At 43.0% G+C, this 19,670-nt stretch overlaps 1 protein-coding gene across 1 annotated transcript; it reads right to left on the bottom strand.

Annotated features, from left to right (window-relative positions):
* Positions 1-3,420: 3,420 nt before the first annotated feature.
* LOC307210593 (haloacid dehalogenase-like hydrolase domain-containing 5) lies at positions 3,421-19,359 on the bottom strand. Its single transcript, XM_079966583.1, has 8 exons — positions 19,200-19,359; positions 11,954-12,163; positions 11,270-11,382; positions 10,344-10,437; positions 8,978-9,011; positions 7,724-7,898; positions 6,366-6,554; positions 3,421-4,998 (listed from the first exon to the last, which is right to left on the bottom strand). The coding sequence occupies exons 1-8, from the start codon at positions 19,329-19,331 to the stop codon at positions 4,581-4,583; spliced, it is 1,365 nt and encodes a 454-aa protein (XP_079822709.1). The 5' UTR covers positions 19,332-19,359; the 3' UTR covers positions 3,421-4,580.
* Positions 19,360-19,670: the final 311 nt, after the last annotated feature.

The following is a 19,670-nucleotide window of genomic DNA, read 5'->3' as shown; positions in this document are numbered from 1 at the left end:
AGATGGTGGACTTCGCCTGATTTTTGACATGACTCACAAATTACACTATCCATTTTAAAATCATATTTTTTGATTTTCAAAAATTCCCAGACATTGCTGGGCACTCCCTGCTAGTAACCTCATAATGAAAGTTCTGCTGCCTCAGACCAAGAATCCATCTAGACAAGCATATTTTGCTTCTAACAGATGTTCCCCCAAACAGCCTGATGGCATTAGTACTTTCTCACCCTTCAGCAACTGGTATTTACTGGCCTGCTACATCTGAATCTGAAAGGTCAGTCTTGTCTTTGCAGGTTTCATTTGTCAATAGTGATTAATCACAAACAGAATGTTACAGTGTGGAATTTCCTTGTCCAGAGTGCCAGCTACCTATGCCCTTTTCTAGGACACGCATTCTCTCCCCTGCCCCTTCATTTTTTTATTTCCCTCAACGGATTTGGCATTCTGTCAGCACTGAGCTATTTGTATTTCTCTAAACCGGGGGTTGCTACCCTTTAGGGACATCTGCTTATAGTTTCAAATGAGAAACTCATAGGCAACACACAAACACAAAAACACACCTTGCAACCATTGGCCAAAGTTCAGCTTGGAGGAGACAGAAGCCTTCTGGCGCCAGGGAAGGCCCATGGGCACCATGTTGGTGTCACCTATTCTAAACCTTGGGATTCTTGACCATATCAATATTGCCTAGTTTCTCGGTTTGGGTAGAGTCCTGTTGGCACCAACTCATTGTGCGATTAGGAAGAAATTTCTGCCAGTAAGAGCTGTTCAACAGTGAAACGGTCTCCCTCAGGAGGTTGTAGACTCTCCTTGGAGGGTTTTAAGCAGATATTAGATGGCCATCTGTCATGGATGCTTTAGTTGAGATTCCTGCATTGCAGGGGCTGGACTAGATGACCCTCAGGTCCCTTCCATCTGTGATGTGTTTCATCACATTTTAAAGCCATCTAAGCTAGGGGCATCATGTGGCAGCACCCCAGACTAAGGCTCCCAAGATTTCCCAAACTGCTATATTCAATCATATATACTCCCAAGTACTCAACAAAAAAACCATTGAAACAAAAAGCCCGCCATCAGCTTCTCATGAACTTGCAGGCATTGGACTCTTTCAATTTGGAATAAATGCAACAGAATGTGGGCATTAGGAAATAGCTGCATCTTTCATTCAATATACCTCTAATCTGTGTGATGCTTACATCTGGTGAGAGAAGTGGATGCCATGAATCAGTTGGATGTCACCCTATGAAGCGCAGAGTGTAATGAAGGGAGAATGATTTGGAGAACATGGCTGATTTCTGCCAGCAATTGCTGGGCCGACTGTGAAACTTCCTAATCCTTCTGGGGCCATATTGCCCTTCTGTTGCTTCAACTTTCCACTCACTGAGCTGAATATGAATGACACTTGTTAATAAATCAGTTCTGGATGTTCTTCTGTCGGTGCTGTTGTTCATATTTTGTCATGTCCTCGGTGGAGCATGGTACTAAAAGCCAAATGCAACATACAATACAGTGCAGCTCTATACTAGCAGAACCAAAGAGTAAGTGTTAATTAAATACTGCATAAAATTCTGTTTGCTTGTAGTTTGAACAGCTGTTAGACAAGCTGTTTTGCTCTACTGCCCTCTAATGGATAATGGAGGGAATACTAGCAAATTTGTCTCTTCCTCTCACAAGCTCTTAAATGTTCTTCAGTCGCAGCACAGCTGGTTCACACTTAATGCGAATCCATGGTTGGACCGTGCCTTTGGGTCATGTGTTAACATTGCCCAGTACCTTAAAAATCTGAAGCCACGGTTTGTTGTTGGCTTACAAATTTTGATTTATTTTAACTATGACATGGAGTTATGAGCAAACCCAGCACTTGTCTTTAATCATGGCCACACCTACGCAGATTTTATTGAGCTACAAAGGTATGTGACAAGAACATTTAGAAAAATAAAACAGACTTTGCAGAAACAAGGCATGGTTTGTCTGATCACGGTCCATTCCTGTGCTGTTTTTAAAAAGCAGGGGCTTAGGCCTGTGTTCAAACCACGCCAATGGTGGGGAGTGGGGGGGGGGAGAGAACAACTCCGGCTGTTTTGGAATTGACAGCAATGTACAAAAAATTTCCTGCTCCACTTTCAGCCAATATATTAGGAACAATTAAGAAACAATATTGTGCAATTTGCTTTTTGAACACCACGTTCTCCAATGCTTTTAATTAAATGCTGCTTTTTAAGTGCTCCAAACTCTGTGGTAGTTAAGGAGTATTCACTCTTTGTGATGGAATGGGTCTGGACTCAGAATCTGGCAGCAGAAACGTTGCTCATGGGGTGCTTCCAAGGGAGAGCAACCCCATTCCCCAACCTATCTCCTGAAGGTGGGGAACATCCACCCCAAGAGCCTTCTTCCTGGGATTCAAGCAGTTTATTGGCCCACCTAAACACCTAATGCTTAGGGGAGTTTTTAATGTGTGACATTTTAATGTATTTTTAATCTTTGTTGGAAGCCGCCCAGAGTGGCTGGGGAGACCCAGCCAGATGGGCGGGGTACAATTATTATTATTATTATTATTATTATTATTATTATTATTATTATTATTATTATTATTGACTGCTCCCAAAAGCTTCATATACAGGGGAGTCTTTAGCATATGCACCGCCAGAGTGCAAAGATCCACCCAGAGCCCCCAAGTCTGACAAGTACCGCCGTTGTGAATGACAAGCACCACCGCTGGCACGGCGCATCTTTGGTAAATGAGCGCACAAAGTCAAAAGTCCTTTAGTAAAACAGAAGGTATACATTTCAGTAATACCTAGGTATATATGTATTTTGTTTTTCTAGCATGATCAAAATTATTTATAATTTCATAACAGGTAGATAGTTAAGAGCTTAGGCGGCTTCAGCGGCGGGTGCCTGGCACCAGCCAGAATTTGGGGCCTGGGTGCCCTGCACCCCTTGTCCCCCCCCCCCCCCCGGTAAAGATGGCCCTGTTTGTATAAATGTTCAATAGCACTGGGGAGAGGATAGTACTCTGCAGAACCCCACCGGACAAGTGCCAGGGTCTGAGGAACACTTACCCAGTGCTACTCTATAGTCACAGCCCTGAGGATACAAACAGAACCACTGTAATACCGTGCCTCTAATACAAATTTCACTGTATCGGTCCAGGAGGGTACCATGGTCAATGTATTGAAAACCACGGAGAGCTCAAGCAGAAGTAACGGGGTCACACTCCTGCCCCTCACTCACAATAAAGGTTGATCAAGCCTGATTCAGTTCCCATACCAGATCTGAACTCAGATTGTGGATCTAGATAATCTCATCCAGGAATATCTGCAGTAGCTCCACAATCACCCTCTCTGCCTTCTTCAATAAGTAAGGGGTCAGACGTATGACATATACAGAAAGCACAAAGAAAGAAAGCTCTGTAGGCAGTTTTAAATAGAAAATACTTTACTGGGCAGGGTTGTTTTTTTTTAGATAAACACAATGCTTTATAAAACTGGTAATGTAAGAAATAAGTTATTATTTAAAACTTTACATCCATGAGATACATGGCCATTAAAGACCAGATACATGATACTTCGCAGAGGGAAGGAACCTCACTAGCATAACATCGCTACTGTGGTTTGGAGTTTCAGGTTTAAGAAAGTAGCTCAAACAGCTATTGTGCATTCTGCAGTTCAGTGCAGGAGAAACACCGTGATTAATAATAAAACTTGAGTGTATTTAAGAGTTTAATGATAAATCCAGACAAATAAGGGATAAAGCCTACCAGAAACTTTCAGCTCTTTAGAACGGGATTTGAGCAAAACATTATACCACTCAAATCCCATTCAGCCCATTGCTGTTTGCACAAACTTATGGCTTGTGCCATAATTTTAGTCAATTGAGCTTGAGCGGAAATCCAAAGAAAAGCACTGAACACAACGTTTCCCCTGAAGTGCAGATTCTATTTTCCATAAAGGAAACAGAGAAAAGAGTACAACGAGTCAGTGATTTTTTTTTTGGATGGAATTCGTAGCAAAAGAAAGCAAGATGTTATGGAGGGGAACACTATAATCCCTTAGGAATAAACATATAAATCAGGGTTGGCTAACCTATGGCTCTTCAAACGTTATTGGACTACAACTCCCACCAATTCTCACAATAAGCCATGCTGGCTGGGGTTCATGGGAACTGGAGTGACAACAGGATCTGGGAGGATAGCCACCCCTGCTTTAAACTCGGAACTGCATAGAGTTCATTAACCACTATCTAAAACAGACTTGCCTTGACTGCTGAACACAGCTGATGTTCTTCCTCACTGTTCAGAGCATTAGATTTAACTCTGTGACTAAATAGTGAAGTCAGCATGCAAAAAACAATTCATATAAAAAGCACAGTCCATAGCAAGGGTGTTGGACGCAAAGGGATATCAGAGCACAGAAACCGAAGTTAGATATCAAAGGAAGGTGCTGTTAGAACAAGCAGGAGTGTATTAGAAGTGTTACATATAAAAATATAAACATGTTAGGAAGGATATGCCACTAAGTGCTTCCGTTTGATTTTTCAGGAAGAAAAAGTACACAGAATACACAATGTTAAGAAAGTCATTAAGGAGTCCTGTAATTTTCATTTGGTGCAAAGTTCTCTAGCTGGAAGATTAAATCGACAGCAGCTTCAACATCTGGAACAATGTGGTTTGGTTCTACTAAAGCAGGATCAAACCTAAAATCCCTGTGCCCATGAAACACAGTCTCAGTTATGCACTCCCTCGTGTCAGAGGGCACCTCTGTGTGAGGGTTGTAAACTCCGGTGCAAACAAGGACAGACCTACAGCTTGTGGCAGTCGCAGGTGCTAATTCACTTTCCCAAGTGTTTTCGAGTTCTTCTTCCTGAGAGACTGTAGCAGATCTTGAGCCCCCGGCAGCTTTGGCCTGGATACGTGCCTTGGAACCTCGTCTCGAGTTCTTTTCTTGAAGGTAGCGGTTGTAAAGATTAGCACCATAAATATCTGTCATTAGGTTATCCCTAGGGAGTCAAGAAAGTTACATCAGCATAAACATATTTTGGGTATATGCGCAATGCACCTGCTGATAGAGCTTGCTATTTCCATTATTACAGTGCACAGACTCTCCTCTGCATACTGCAGTCTACGGGCTTTTTGAGTGCACACATCTAAGCTCCCCTTCTGGACATCTCACCTCTGGTCTAGCAGCTCTGTGGATCTAAAGCCCAATGAACTGTGTCTCAGAGGGTTTCTCCTTGCCTTTGGGAAAATAAACTTCACCCTGGTTCATAGAATCTTTTGTACATCCAAACAAGTCAAGAGGAATGATGTGAAAACCAACAAATACTACAATATTAGTGAAATATGCACATGTTACAGGTTCACACATTTTACCACATTTAAACCATTCATACCTTTCGCACACATCCCTACACTGAACCAGTATAGCCAAGGCTGCATGTATTTTGCCAGATGGCAACAGAAGTCAAGAAGCTGACATCTCGGAATCTTAATGTTTTTAAGGTGTTCCCCCCCCCCAAAAAAAAAAAAAACTTATCACAGGAGTGAAGACTGAAAAGCATGAGCAGGATGTGAGGAAAGGGAGGCTGACAGTGACTGAGAGCAGAGCTTCAGTGTCCTCCAGAGCTCTCTACAGCAGCAGAGTTCTCCTCTGATGGGCTTCTTTCACTCCACTGCAAGCCAATATATTCTCAGTACAGAGCGGATGCAATTAGACTTCATTAACAGAAAGCAAAATGAATCTCAAAACCATCTCAAATCTGAATAAGTATCCCAGCATCAGTGATTAACCAAAAAGGCATAACCGAAAGTGATTGTGATGCAGTCCTCCCAAGGTGAAATCAGCAGGATTTGGCCCGTGATCTTTCAACACCACGTGAACTAAAAGACAAGCTTATGCAGATAATTAGGATCAAGGACCACTGAACTCAGTGAGACTTTCTTCTGAGAAAATATGCAGAGAAGTAGGCTGTAACTGCTTAAGCAGACAGAAGCAGGTGACTTTATTTGCTACTGACCACGGATGAAAAGATCTGAAAAAGGAGGTTTCAGATTCACCAGGAGCCAGACATTGTACAACTATATAGCAGATTCTTTCACTTATTTACTGCCTGGCTAAAATTGAAAGAGGACGGGTGGTTTTGACAATCTGCAATGTCATTGGATAAGTTTTAAACAGGTTTTCAGGGGGAGAATCACATTTATTTATTCCAGTCCCTTACCACTTTTAAACTTCGTAATAATAGCCTACCTAAAACGTTCCCCTTCTCAACTGACTGGCAAATCATGAGTTTTGGCTCATTCATTTTAACAAGTTTTATGAGTTGCTGTTTGCAACAGGAATATTTTACGATGAGAAACATCTTACCCAATGGCATAGAGGGTTTGAATAGGCTTCTTCCATTGTTTTGCAGTTGCTTGTGTCCTGATCAGGTATTCTGCATAGTGATAGGTCAGTTCACTAGGCTTTCCCATCAAAGCCTCATATTTCAGCTCTTTGCCAGTGATCTTTTTGTAAATGTTTTCCAAACAAACCATGAATGTTCCATGCCCAAACCTAAAATATACAGAAAATAAAGCTTAGACAGTGAGAATGAATGGTTAGCCAGGATAAAAACAAAATATCACATAAAAAGGGAAAGCCATTTGTCCAACTTCTATTGAGGTAGATTGTGAAGGCTGAATTAATTCCATTCCATTTTACATAAATAGGCAAGTGAGTAGCTAACACACATACACTATGCTATCCATTTTTTAAAAGCAGTATTTGTTGGTCTCTAAAACAGGGGTAGGCAACCTAAGGCCCGGGGCCAGATGAGGCCCAATTGCCTTCTCAATCCATCCCACAGATGGATCAGCATGTTTTCACATGAGTAGAATGTGTCATTTTATTTAAAATGCATCTCTGGGTTATTTGTGGGGCATAGGAATTGGTTCATTTTTTTTTTCCAAAATATAGTCCGGCCCACCACATGGTCTGAGGGATGGTGGACCGGCCCACGGCTGAAAAAGGTTGCTGACCCCTGCTCTAAAAAATCCCAGGCAGCGCTGGGAATATCCACTAGTTGCATATATTTTGTAGTGATGGGAAACCCCCCCCCCACCCACCCATGAACATGGCAAATTAAACTATACCCCTAAATCAGAAAATAGTAGTTCAGTTAATTCCAAGCACAATTACAAATCAAAATGGGTCCTGTTCCCTATAACATTACTGGGAATGGAGAAGCACAACCCTCCTCAAACCCGCTTCCCTGGAAACAGTAGCTGTGCTAGTGAGAAATCTCCATCTCATCCTCCCCACCCCACCCCCTGCAACCTGCAATGCTCCTATGACAGGGACCCAAGCACTGGGTGTTTGACGGGCATAATCAGGAGCGTGAAAGGGATTGTTTTTGGTTCTTAATTAGTCTTCCCACTGACAGAGAAACAGCCAGGTAAGTGCACAGACAGATGGGATGGAAGAAGTTCTCCTCTGGCTCAGATTTTAATCCAAGCTGAGGTATTTTCAGAAGTCATAATGCTTGCCTCATAAGTAAGTTGAGCATTATGGATCAGTGAGGCCCACTCTTCGAATCAAGGAATTATGAATGTTGGTGACATTGATGATACGTTTTCGGTGTTGTATGCTGATAAGCTCAGTGAACTCTTCAGATACCAAGAGTTCTCCCTTGCTGTTTGTACAGATCTTGAAAAATCTGCCAGCACTCACTGCCCTTGCCCTACCTTGGAGACTGGGCTTCAGCCATCCACATTAGATCCATGTTGCAAGCCAGTACAGGAATATGTGGGTGAGTTGCCTGAGCATATGGATTCCCAGGATAGCCACTTGTCAAAAGAACATCTATGATCAACTGCAGGTTCGTTTCCCATCTCACTGGCTCACCAAATAGAACAATCGCTACAAGGCAATCAACAGGGACACAAATTAGGTACACAATTCTACACAGCTACCACAGTGTAACAATTCTGTCCTTGTTACGCTCCATGAGATGGTACAAAGCCCGAAATAAATAGAGCAGAATTCCACTGAGTAGTAACTTATTTGCAGCTATATTGTCTTCAATCAACTTTCGTCTTCAGAAATCATGAAACAACTCCAGGGTCCATTGTTACCTTCATTCCATTCTTTCACTAATGCTTGATCAGTGTCTGTCTGAAGTGGGCTGCTTCTACACACACACACACACACACACACACACACACACAAACACGTTTCAACATACAGGATTTTCTCCACAAAGATGGCAACCCTGTATGTGCATGGAGATATGGCTGGCAGATGTGTCAATTATCAATGTGGCAGGGCTAGAACTGTGCATTCCCACAGGCCCATCTTTGTGTTGGGTACCCACATGTACTGAATGCCTGAACAGGGCTAGACTATTGTACAAAGGTGCAGCAAGAATTTACATCTTTGATGTAAAGTAAACACACCCCTAGCTAAGATTTTGTCAGTCGCTTCAGAATGCCACATGGCAAGTGCCTCATAAATGCAATTAATAATGGCGATGGTAATTTCTGTAGTATGGAATATGGTTTTGGAAGATTTGTTTACGTATGTAGGTTGTTTTATACAGCAGTTTTTAGTAACCATCTTTTTTTCTGGCCAGGGAGTGGGTGGGCGTTTAGTAAGCTAATGCCTAGTCAAGTAGTGACACAACCAGCACAGGTCATAGGGTCTACCTAATTGCTTTCAAGTTCTAATTTGGAATAGGGATTGTAAAGCTAAGACTTAGCACTGACAGCATCATGGCTTAGCCTAGAATGGCAGTGTTACAAGAGAACTTACTGAAAAGAGACAAACAGGTAAGTTAGTGTTAATGAGCAAGGGAATATAAACTCTACATGCCAAGTGCTATGTGCCTACCAGTCAGGTTCATCACAACCGGCCCCTGAGGCCATCAAAGTAGTATGTTTTTTGAAAGCCACTATGCATTCTACTTCACTTAGAAATCATGGGCTGCAGGACATACTGACCCTCAATCTTGGGAAGTTCCACTTCAGGCAGATGCTGCAAAGGGGAAAAAAAAACAAGCTATCTTTACTAAGAAAAGCATCCTGGGGTTTTTCTTTGACTCTGACAGGCACACAAGTCCTGTTCAGATGTACTTCTTCGCATGCCCACTTACATTTCTAAGAAATAAACGTATACCTATTATAGCAACAAGGAACTGGAACGGCACCTCTGTTGTTGAAAAGTACTTGCTGCTGGTTGTTGCTTTGGCTTCATATCATGCTTCCACAGCAGCTGAAACTAATGCAAACCCCTGCTATGTGTTTTAGGGGGGCAAAATTGCCTCAAAACGAACACTTTACTCCTCTGGGTCCAGTGCAGCATTGCCTTGCATGCTCAGGACGTTTGCATATTACCATTGTGCCCAAATGGATTTTACCCTTTGCACAATACTCAGCAACACAATATCCTAAGTGTAAGGAGGAGATAGCACTGGGGTGTGGGAAGATGCCATAGTGCATTTCATTCTCTTCTTTATTTTAAAAAAACATTTTAATAACAATCAAATTCGTTTTGTTGTCAAGAGAAACAAAAATCCTTCGCTCCCTTCACAGTTAAAATTCACAATTTTCATGATGGGATTCAAGCATACAACAGACACTTTTCATCTGATTATTCCTTGCAGGCTTGTGATACCATCCTCAGAACAGGCCAGACAAATTAACTTATTATAGAAACCCCATGAAATTTGATCATCCTCTTTCATTTCCTTTCCTTCCTCCAAAATGAACTTAGATGTCTGTGAATGCTCACTCCAGCATAAGGAAGAAAGAACACACACCTAAGAAAGAGTGACCTAAAAAAAGTTTCACAAGGTAATGCAGCTACACATGACTACTTTCCACAAAGGAAACGAGGAAGTACAGGTAATTAAAGGGCTGGTCAGTGTCCCAGCCTCTTCCTCCTGAACTAGTCTGGTTCAGTCCAACCCTCCTGTCCTCTTCAACCTGACACGATACTTGGGCAATGCTTTCATTAGTTCTTGGAAACATTTCCTCATGTTTCTCCTCTGCTCTTTTCATTGCAGCCTAATCTGTTGTGAGATCAGTCAATATTGGGTAACCTTCAGAACAAACTGTACAACCTTTTAAATGCTGTGGACAATATACAGGCAATTAAATTTGTCTTTCATTTGTCTATATAGCAACTGCTTGGAAATAGATTTTGTGGAGTTAAGCTAGTAGAACATCCTAAATTTATGAGCACATGAACAGCGGTCAGAGAGACTTCAAGGACCAAACCAGGCTGTTAGGTAGGACATTTTTGTTAAGGACAATACAAAGCTCTCAATTATTAAGAGAAATTATTTGTAGTAAACAATATACTTACTGAAACTTTAGGTCTTCTGTCATGGTCAACCATGTCCAATAAGGGGAAGTTTTCTCGCAGCCTGTCGATTGTAATAGGCCGACAAAATCCAACACTAGCAATGTATTTGGTTATGGATAACAATACAATTTTATTGCAACATTTTCCTGGAATGTACATTTCTGCTTTATGAAACAAGCAATAAATTTGATTTGGCAGTAACTTCTTTTTTTCCAAGCCACACAACCAAGAATTACTACTACTACTACTACTACTATTTTAGGATCCACTCCTGCTGTATTCATTCCCTGCAGCCAAGACAAGAACCCACAATGGCTTCAGAACAAGCTTGCAGTCTCCCTTTCACACAAACACACAGCATAACCACAACAGTGAGTGGACAGCTGTTAGTGGCAGCCTCTCTGTGTAAGCCAGATACTGCCTGCTCAAAGAGAGCAAGAAACCGAGGCAGCAACCAGGAACTGGAAAGGTTAATAAAGAAAATAGGAAATGTTTGCTCTTCTTTGCCTGCCCCTCATTTCCCTTGCTGCGTTACATATTTCAAGACCACACTTAAGAGCTGACTGATTTCATCAGAGTTCATGGACAGCATAAACTACAAGATGCACCTATTAATGACTGTATGAAAAAACCAAAAACCAAAAGCTTTTTCCATATACAGTGGTACCTCTGGTCACATACTTAATTCGTTCCGGAGGCCTGTTCTTAACCTGAAACTGTTCTTAACCTGAAGCACCACTTTAGCTAATGGGGCCTCCCACTGCTGCCACCGCGCAATTTCTGTTCTCATCCTGAAGCAAAGTTCTTAACCCGAGGTCCTGACTCTGGGTTAGCGGAGTCTGTAACCTGAAGCATATGTAACTTGAAGTGTATGTAACCCAAGGTACCACTGTAACCTGGAATAAGCTACATCTTCCAAAGGATACTGCTTAGCAATATCAAGAAGAGGCCCTTGTCCAGACACAAGAACACATTTGTCATGGTAACGTCTGAACATTCGCAAAGGACTGTGGGACATCATGACTTGGTCTTGGGAAATCTGTGAGAGAAAGAATGGGAGATCAATTCCTTAATTAATATGCTCTCTTTTACCTTGGGACATCTTTGCTCATGAAAATAGTACTGAAAAATTAATTCATATCAGATTTCTGTTTTCACAGCACACAACCAGTGCTTAAAATAGTTCTTGCCTCAGTCTCTCTCCACACCCAGCATCTGATTCTTGTTTCAGAGGTAAGGTTTAAATTAAACCATATACAAATTCTGAAGCAAAACAAAAATGAGAAAACAGCTTACAATTCATGAGGTTAATGTTACTTGGATAGAAGTACACACAATTTGCCCTGTAAAACATGAAGCTGATAAGCATTTTAATCCCCTAAGAGAAACCCTTGAAATGATTCGGAACATATTGCATCTATTTTAAAAGACACCTGTAAGATTTGGAACTCAGATTTAAAGTTGTTGTCTTTATGAAGGCAAGACAAGAACTACTGAACTAAGTAGACTATTTATAAAACAGAAATATTCCTTCATTATTCATGTGATTTAAAAAAACACACACACACACACACACACACACACACACAAAAGGCGTTAAAATTACTCACTGGCACTCCAAGAATATGAGACAACTGGTCTGCTTTCTTCTGACGAAGGCAGTTTCCTGCATTTGTGACGAATACTACAGGAACCGAAAACTCTCCCTGAGAATTAAGTAGTTTTTGAAAGGCTTTTCTTGCGCCTGGAATTGGTGTCTTTCCTCGTACCAATACTCCATCAATGTCAAACAGAAAGCCAAAGGTAGGTTGTATGTTGAGCTGAAATAAAAGAAAGCTTGCATTCATGATACAGTCATACCTCAGGTTACAGATGCTTCAGGTTGTGCGTTTTCAGGATACGGACGTGCTGAAACCCGGAAGTACCAGAACAGGTTACTTCCGGGTTTCGGCACTCGCGCAGAAACACTAAATCGCACTTTGCACATGTGCAGAAGCGCCGGATCGCAACCCGCGCATGCGCGGCACTGCAGGTTGCAGATGCTGCGGGTTGCGGACGTGCCTCCTGCACAGATCACGTTCACAACCCGAGCGTCCACTGTACTATTTATTTGTTTGTTATATATCTCCTGCCTTTCCTCCATGTGTGGTTCTCCCTACCACCACCACCGTAAATCCCACATTGGTGTAACTTCTAAGGTTTAGCAATAACATTCTTTGGCCATGAAAAGCCATTTTGTTAGACAACATTTTAAGACATGTTTGAAGAATGAAATGGATGCGTATCAGATAAAGAACAATTAAGCTGGGGTTAATGGCAGAGGCCAAATGCTATATGTGCTATAAATATTTCTAGTTAAATTATGTGATCTGCTTCATCTCAACCTACACTCAAATAATAATATATTATTCCTTCTAAACCAGTTTGTAATGTTAGAAAGGGCACAGTTGGCAAGAAATTAACAACAACAACAAAATATTTATTTAGGTCAGTCAGCAAATCGTCCACTAATGGCTTACAGGACTAAAGAAGCACCAAACACTAAGATGTTACGAAGGCCAAGCAGTATGTGGACTCGCACAAGTTTAAAAAGCAGCTCCAGAGTCGGTGTTGGGAAGACTGCTCCTTGGAAATGGATAATATGTAATTACATGTGCTGCTTGCGTATTCTCACATGCATAAAGGAAATTACCAGCTCAGTGATATTGCCCCTCTTTGGGGTTTCCTTGCAAAAATATACTTTTGTTTTCCTAGGATAGTGAGAAATGCTCTCTCTCTATAAAAACATGTCTTGGCCTCATCTTTAAAATCAACCTGTTTCCAATGTTAAGGGGGTGAGTGTGCAGTTGCTTACAAAGCCAAAACGGCATCACCCACCAACAAGAGGTGCAGATATGGGGGGGATCCTGAGATTTCCACAGGTATAAAGATTCTTTTAAAAAGTAAAAAAAGGGCTAAAAAGCCCAAAACACAGGAGAATTCATTCTGTGTGCTTGTGAGTAGATTGGGGGGGGAGGGGGAGAGATGATTCGGCTGCTATGCGAAAGGAAGAGTGTTATATTATTGGGACTAAAGGAGAATCAAAAGGCACTGGCGGAAGAAGGTGGGTATGGTGGGGGCGCAGCGCCCCAGGTGTCATCCCAGGGGTGGGGTGACATTTGGCGTGCCGCCCACCCATGACTCGGACTCCCACACCTACCGTGAGCAAAGCGGCGTGAGCCGTCGGGGGAAGCGGGAGCTGCTGCATCGTTTTGCCGCTTTGCGCACTGAATGTCACCCCCCCTTTGCACCAGTGGCAAAGCAGCTCCCCTCTTTCCCCGGCGGCTCACGGTAGGCGTGGGAGTTGCAGGAGGGCACTCTCCATGCCCCATCCCCCTTGGGAGCGTGCCTGCCCTGGACAGCGCAGGCATATACTCCGCCATTGTCAAAAGGTAAAATTTTCAGTCTCCATTTCTTCCATATGGTCAAATCTGATTCTAGAAAATGTCTTTGCGTGTCTTGTCCATTTTCTAATAAGGGAGTGAATGCATAAAGTCTTGGAACAGTTTTTAATGAGATTCTAGGCTGGATTAACTTGTACTGGGAATATAGTCAGCAAGCAACACAATCTACAGATCTTACGGATTTAGTCTCTCTTTCCTCAGAATAGTGTAATCAAAATGGAAAGAAAATTAAGTTTAACTTTTCTGGCAACATAAGCCGATTTTCCTCTGTCACGAAAAGCTTAGACGAGTACAAACACAGTGTACACATTAAAACTTTATTTAAAACATCTGATCAAGGAAGTATTCAAATTAAAATCTTATTTTTAAAGGTGATACTTTCCCTGACAAGGTATGGACATGTTTCAAATATACCAACAGATATTCGCTTGTGGTTGTGCAGAGCCAACTGCTGCTAGAATAAATATATTTTAATTTGTTTTTTAATTAGACAATAGCACCTTAAGAGACTAACTAAGTTTGTTCTCGGTGTAAGCTTTCATGTGCATGCGTGTGTGCATCTGAAGAAGTGTGCATGCACACGAAAGCTTATACTAAGAATGAACTTAGTTGGTCTCTAAGGTGCTACTGGGACAATTTTTAAAATATTTTAAAATATATTTCGACTGCGACAGACCAACACAGCTACCTACCTGAATCTGCCGCTAGAATAATTTAGTAAATTACCTTCTGTTCATGCAAAGGTTTCAATGCTTCATCAATAGCTCTGAGTTTGTCACAATATTCTCAAAAAATATTTTGTCCCTATCTGGCATTACAACATCAAGCTATGGAAGGTGGAAGCATTCACAGTTGTAAGCACCACTGTGTCCTTACTGCAATCTGCCACTCACAGCAACAAAGGAAACTGCTCCAGGATCTGTCTGCTCCATCCCTTTTCAAGTTTAATGCCACAGTGCTTGTGGCTGTGCCACACAGATGCACAAAGGAGACAAGGGTTCGGTTCACAAGGGTGCCTGAATTTAAGTAGCTGTGGGTTTTTTTAGTAACATTTGAATTTATAAGAGTGTTTCAGTGGTTACCCATCCACCCTCAAGGAAGGTAAATACTACAAATGTAAACAAATAAAGCTAATGCCCGATATGAATATTTGTCATTTGACTGAAATACCTTATTGCTCTGAATAAAAATAGGAGTTGAAAGAATCCCAAGAAGTGTGAGTACATTATGCCTTTCCTGTTGGGAGTCTATGACCCACTGATGTGTCTCCTTTGCAATTCATGATACAGGCTTATATGAAATAAAGTAGGGCCCTACCCTGTCGCCCAACACCTATCACAAAATTCACATATGAAACATCTCAACACACCATCAATCTACACACTTTATATTTCTTAAGTTTCTTGTTTACAGGCGGCAACCATTTTAGGCACGTCCAATTGACGCGTGGTCACCGGTATGTGGGTCCTTTTGGACCCAGAAGGCGGCAGAATGGTGGTGGAAACAGGTGTGGGGCAGGGCGGTGGAACACTCTGCTAACACACGCAGGGGCCAGAAACAGAGCCCCGGCATGAAATTGTTGCTGCCTATAATTCTTTAGATCTGAACTCAAACTTCACATTCAGATTGCTTATTTATTTGAACTCTTTATATGTTACCCTTCATAATATTTATTCCATATTGACTTATACTGTACTTTTTTTTATCCCAGGGCAGTTTACAGTTACGCTTTTTCAGTTTCTGGGATCATGAAGATGGTTGCCGGCGTAGTGTGCAATGTTTAATTAACAACCACATACCCTGCATATACGTAAAAGGTAAAGGACCCCTGGACGGTTAAGTCCAGTCAAAGGTGACTATGGGGTGTGGCGCTCATCTCGCTTTTCAGGCCAAGGGAGCTGGTGTTTGCCCACAGACAGTTTTCCAGGTCATGTGGCCAGCAGGACTAAACCACTTTTGGCACAACGGAACACCGTGATGGAAACCAGAGCGCACAGAAACGCCATTTACCTTCCCACCACAACTGTACCTATTTATCTACTTGCACTGGTGTGCTTTCAAACTTCTAGGTTGGCAGAAACTGGGACAGAGCAATGGTAGCTCACCCCATCGTGGGGATTCGAACTGCCGACCTTCCAATCACCAAACCCAAGAGGCTCAGTGGTTTAGACCACAGTGCCACCCGCTCCCTCCTTACCTTTTACCCTGCATATACAGCCATGCAGAGGTATTCAGGAACCATCCCACAATACTGTACATGTAGAATGGTGAGGCTAATTTGGGGTCAGAGTCTGAGTGAGAAGTAACCTAAACAAAGAATCCTTTCTCAAACTTATTTACTCACACAACACATCTCAATCTCATATAGCCAGCCATCATGCTTCAACTTCCTATTGCCAAGAAAGAAAGAAATAACTGCTGCTGCTGCACTGTGTGCATTTGCTATAATGTTGATTTATGTTAAATAAACTTTTTAATTGTTGATTTTTTCAGTGTTATGTTGTAGGGATATTATACTTTTTATAATGTATCATTATCATACTTTTGCATTTACACTGTTTTTATGTGAACTGCTTTGAACAAAGATTTATTTGTAGGAAATGCAGTATATAAATAATATGGCCATCAGTTCTTGTAAGGTATACAAGAGAGACAGGGAACCTATGGTCCTCCAGACATTGTTGGCAACCAAGCCCATTCAAGCTGGGCATTTAAACCAGCGCTATTCCAGAGCCTTTGAAAATCCCAGGAGCCTGCAGTTCAAATGCCCAGCTTGCATAACAAAACTAAAGCAATCACTGCAGGTGCAAACATATCCCAAATTTGCTTTTCTCTTCAGGATTACTCCATGCATATGTAAATAAAACTGAAACAAGCTAAGGGAATGTTTATTAAAAGATTAACCTGTTGCATAAGCAAGCCTCTTCAGCTGCTGGGGGTTGCTTTGACATTAATGTTAGTCTGTGATTCTGTGCTATACTCTAGAGAAACAGCATGACAGGGAAAATAGCTGTTCTTGGTGATGGAAAAGGCAGCACATACTCAAATACCATTATTTTGTTTTATTTACACTGAAATCACTTTATTTTTTAAAGCATTTATTTATCATCTTTTTTTATATAAAAAAGGAGATAAGTTCCTTTTAAAAAACACCTGAATGTAATGCATACATATTAAAGCTTTCACTCGTGTCCTCTCAAATCCAAGACCAGGACCCTCCAGCAACCTGCTGTTCTATGTAAAATAAACAAATTAAAGGAAACGGTGTATGACTACTGAGGTCAAGCATTATTAGAATGACATATCTAGGTCGTGTATTCTAATGTTGTATCTAGACGGTCAACCAAGTAGCATGGGCACTTAATTTCCTTGTCATGCATTTGACAAGGAAACCCCATTGGGAAATGACTGTAGCTTAGTGGCACAGCAAGTGCTTTGCATGCTTGATATTGCATGCTGAGGTCCCACATTCAGCCCCATTGCTGACTGGAAGGGACTCCTGCCTGAAAATATGGAAAGCTCCTGCAAGTCAGTGGTTAGTCAAAACTAGGTTTGGTGACCTCTTAGCCATTCTGTTGACAGCTGCCCATATGGAGATAGTCAGATGTTGAGAAACTGGCACTGAGCTGAACATGGAATCTTGGTATACCAGAGTAAGGTCAATATAGGGCAATATAGGGCTGAGAAACATACAGCCCTATGCCTGTTTATTCAGAAGTTAAATACTATGTAGCTACTAAGCAAGTGTTCTACATACTTATTTTTTAAGTATGTGGTCATGCTCAGCGTCCTTAAGTAGAGGGCAGGCTGCACCAACCACAAATTCTTAATTTCCCATTTGTTCTGCAAAGCAAAAGTGCTCCATGACCAAAGAGCCTGGATTATGCTCCTGCACAGCAAGAAGACTGTGTTTTAACTGCCAAGAGTTACATATTAATTGCTATGGCAACCCATTAGTATATATACTCATACAGAAAATCTACCAAGACAGGAATTGGAACCAGCCCTTTTTCTACCATCATTCCAGAATTGAGAAGTACTAACAAGAAAAAGAACATGTTCCAGGGGGTTGAGTCCTCATTCCTTCACATGGTTAAGACCAGTCTTGACAGCACAGGTGAAGAGAAGAGTAAATTTAAAAAAAAAGAAGCCAGAAAAGAGGGGAAAGTAGGCTGGTATGCACCATTAGGCAACTATGAAGGCCCTAGCACATTGTGAGAACTCACCACTGCACAGCAGCGATTACCAAATGGCAGTGATTGCTTCTCAGCAGGCAGGCAAGCAAGCAAGCAATGTTGAAGATGACCAGGACAGCCTCCATTCACCAACTGAGATCTAAGCAGCACAGGGGGATTCAAACCCAACCACTGCCTGTCCAAAGATTGTGTAGAATTGGCAGATGGCTTTGTACTTGTCCCTGATGCTAAGCCAGGTGAGCAAGTAGCAGAGGTGGGTTCAAGGACCCCACCACACACTTTCTGCTCCCCCATCTGCTCCCTCTGGCTGCTGCCCATGCTTGTTTGAGAGACCAAACACAGGAGCACAGAAGACTTCTGTTGAATCTGTGTCCCCTAGGAGGAAGATTTGCACCCCCAGTGTGCAGCAGGAGCAGCAGCCCATTCTCAAGGATGGACATTTTCTTATATGAAAAAAGGAAACAGAAGTGATGCTGGCGATGGGGGTGGGGAGATGAAATGAGAGGTCCTAGTGGTGCAGCAGTAAAGCTGCTATCACATTTGCAAAGCTAAGCAGGGTTAAGTATGGTTTCAAACTGGATGGCGAATGGGCGTTTTGAGAGTCCCGCATTGCAAGGGGTTGGACTAGATGACCCCAGGGTCCCTCCCAACTCTGTGACTCTATGATGAAAGAAAGAAAGAAAGAAAGAAAGAAATGGAGACAGGAAGGGCAAAGAGGCAAAAAGAAGAGGCAGGTACCTTGAAAAGAATGAACGGTTAATGAAATGTCCTGCCCCACAACAACAAAAATTAATTCACATAAAAGGTGCCTTTCAGTGGCCAATCAGCATTCCCAAGGAACTTACGAAAGAGAAGGAGGAGGAGGAGGTGGAGAGGGAGCAGACTAAGAGCACAAAACAAACAAAGCAGCAGCTCAAGTTAAAAGTTAATACAGCACTAAGTTAAGACCGTGAGGCCTCAAAGGAAGGAAACAAGACCCCTTTCCTCTTCCCCCTTCTCGGTTCCCTCCTCCTCCTCCTCCTCAGCTCCTTTCGTTTTTCTTTCCTTTTTGTTTAAGAAACAGTCCAATCCCTCCATCAACCGCTCAAAAAAGAAGCTCGGAGAGGGAGGGAGGGAGGCCGCCCCATCCCATGCCCGCTGCCCGAAGCAGCCCGGGGAGCCACGGGAAACAGACCCAGCCCTGCCACCCCCGACCCCCACTCAGTGCAGCGAGGTACCTGCGAGCCCGCCTCGCTCCCCGGGGCCGGGGCGGCAGGAGCAGCCGAGGCGGCGGCGCTGCAAAGCCTTCTCAGCCCCGAAGGTGGCAGAGGCCAGCGGAGGAGGAGCGGCGGCAGCAGCATTCCCCTCATGGCGGACCCTTCGCGGAGACGGAGCTCCCAGCCCGGCGGCGGCGGCGGCGGCGGCGGCCCCTCGGTCGGGTCTCGCTCCTGCCAGTGTCCAGTCGGGCGCCGGCGCCGCGCCGGGCAGCAGCGACAGCCGACACCGGCTTCGCCTCATTCCCCGCAGGCTCCTCCTTCTGCCTACGCTGCAGCCCCGCGGGGTGGAGCCTGCCCGACGGCCCCGACTTGCCCCGCGGAGCTTCCTCGCCGCCTCCGCGTTTCGCCCGCCAGGCCGCGTCTGCTTCAGCGCCGCCCTCACTTGGCAGAAGTTCCAAGTGTAAAGCAGTGTGTTTTCTCCCCCCCTCCCGC

Source organism: Podarcis cretensis (assembly GCF_951804945.1).
Source record: "Podarcis cretensis genome assembly, chromosome: 2".
NCBI classification, from domain to species: Eukaryota; Metazoa; Chordata; class Lepidosauria; order Squamata; family Lacertidae; genus Podarcis; species Podarcis cretensis.
Note: the sequence above shows the minus strand (reverse complement) of the source record. Positions and strands in the feature narration are given on the sequence as shown.

Bases quoted from the DNA above. Each gene is read 5' to 3' on its own strand.
- LOC307210593 (XM_079966583.1), bottom strand. From the start codon at position 19,331: ATGAGGGGAATGCTGCTGCCGCCGCTCCTCCTCCGCTGGCCTCTGCCA. The intron at 11,383-11,953 runs GTGAGTAATTTT...TTTCTCTCACAG, and splicing joins CTCATATTCTTGGAGTGCCA to ATTTCCCAAGACCAAGTCAT. The intron at 6,555-7,723 runs GTAGGGCAAGGG...TGTATATTTTAG, and splicing joins GCTGAAGCCCAGTCTCCAAG to GTTTGGGCATGGAACATTCA.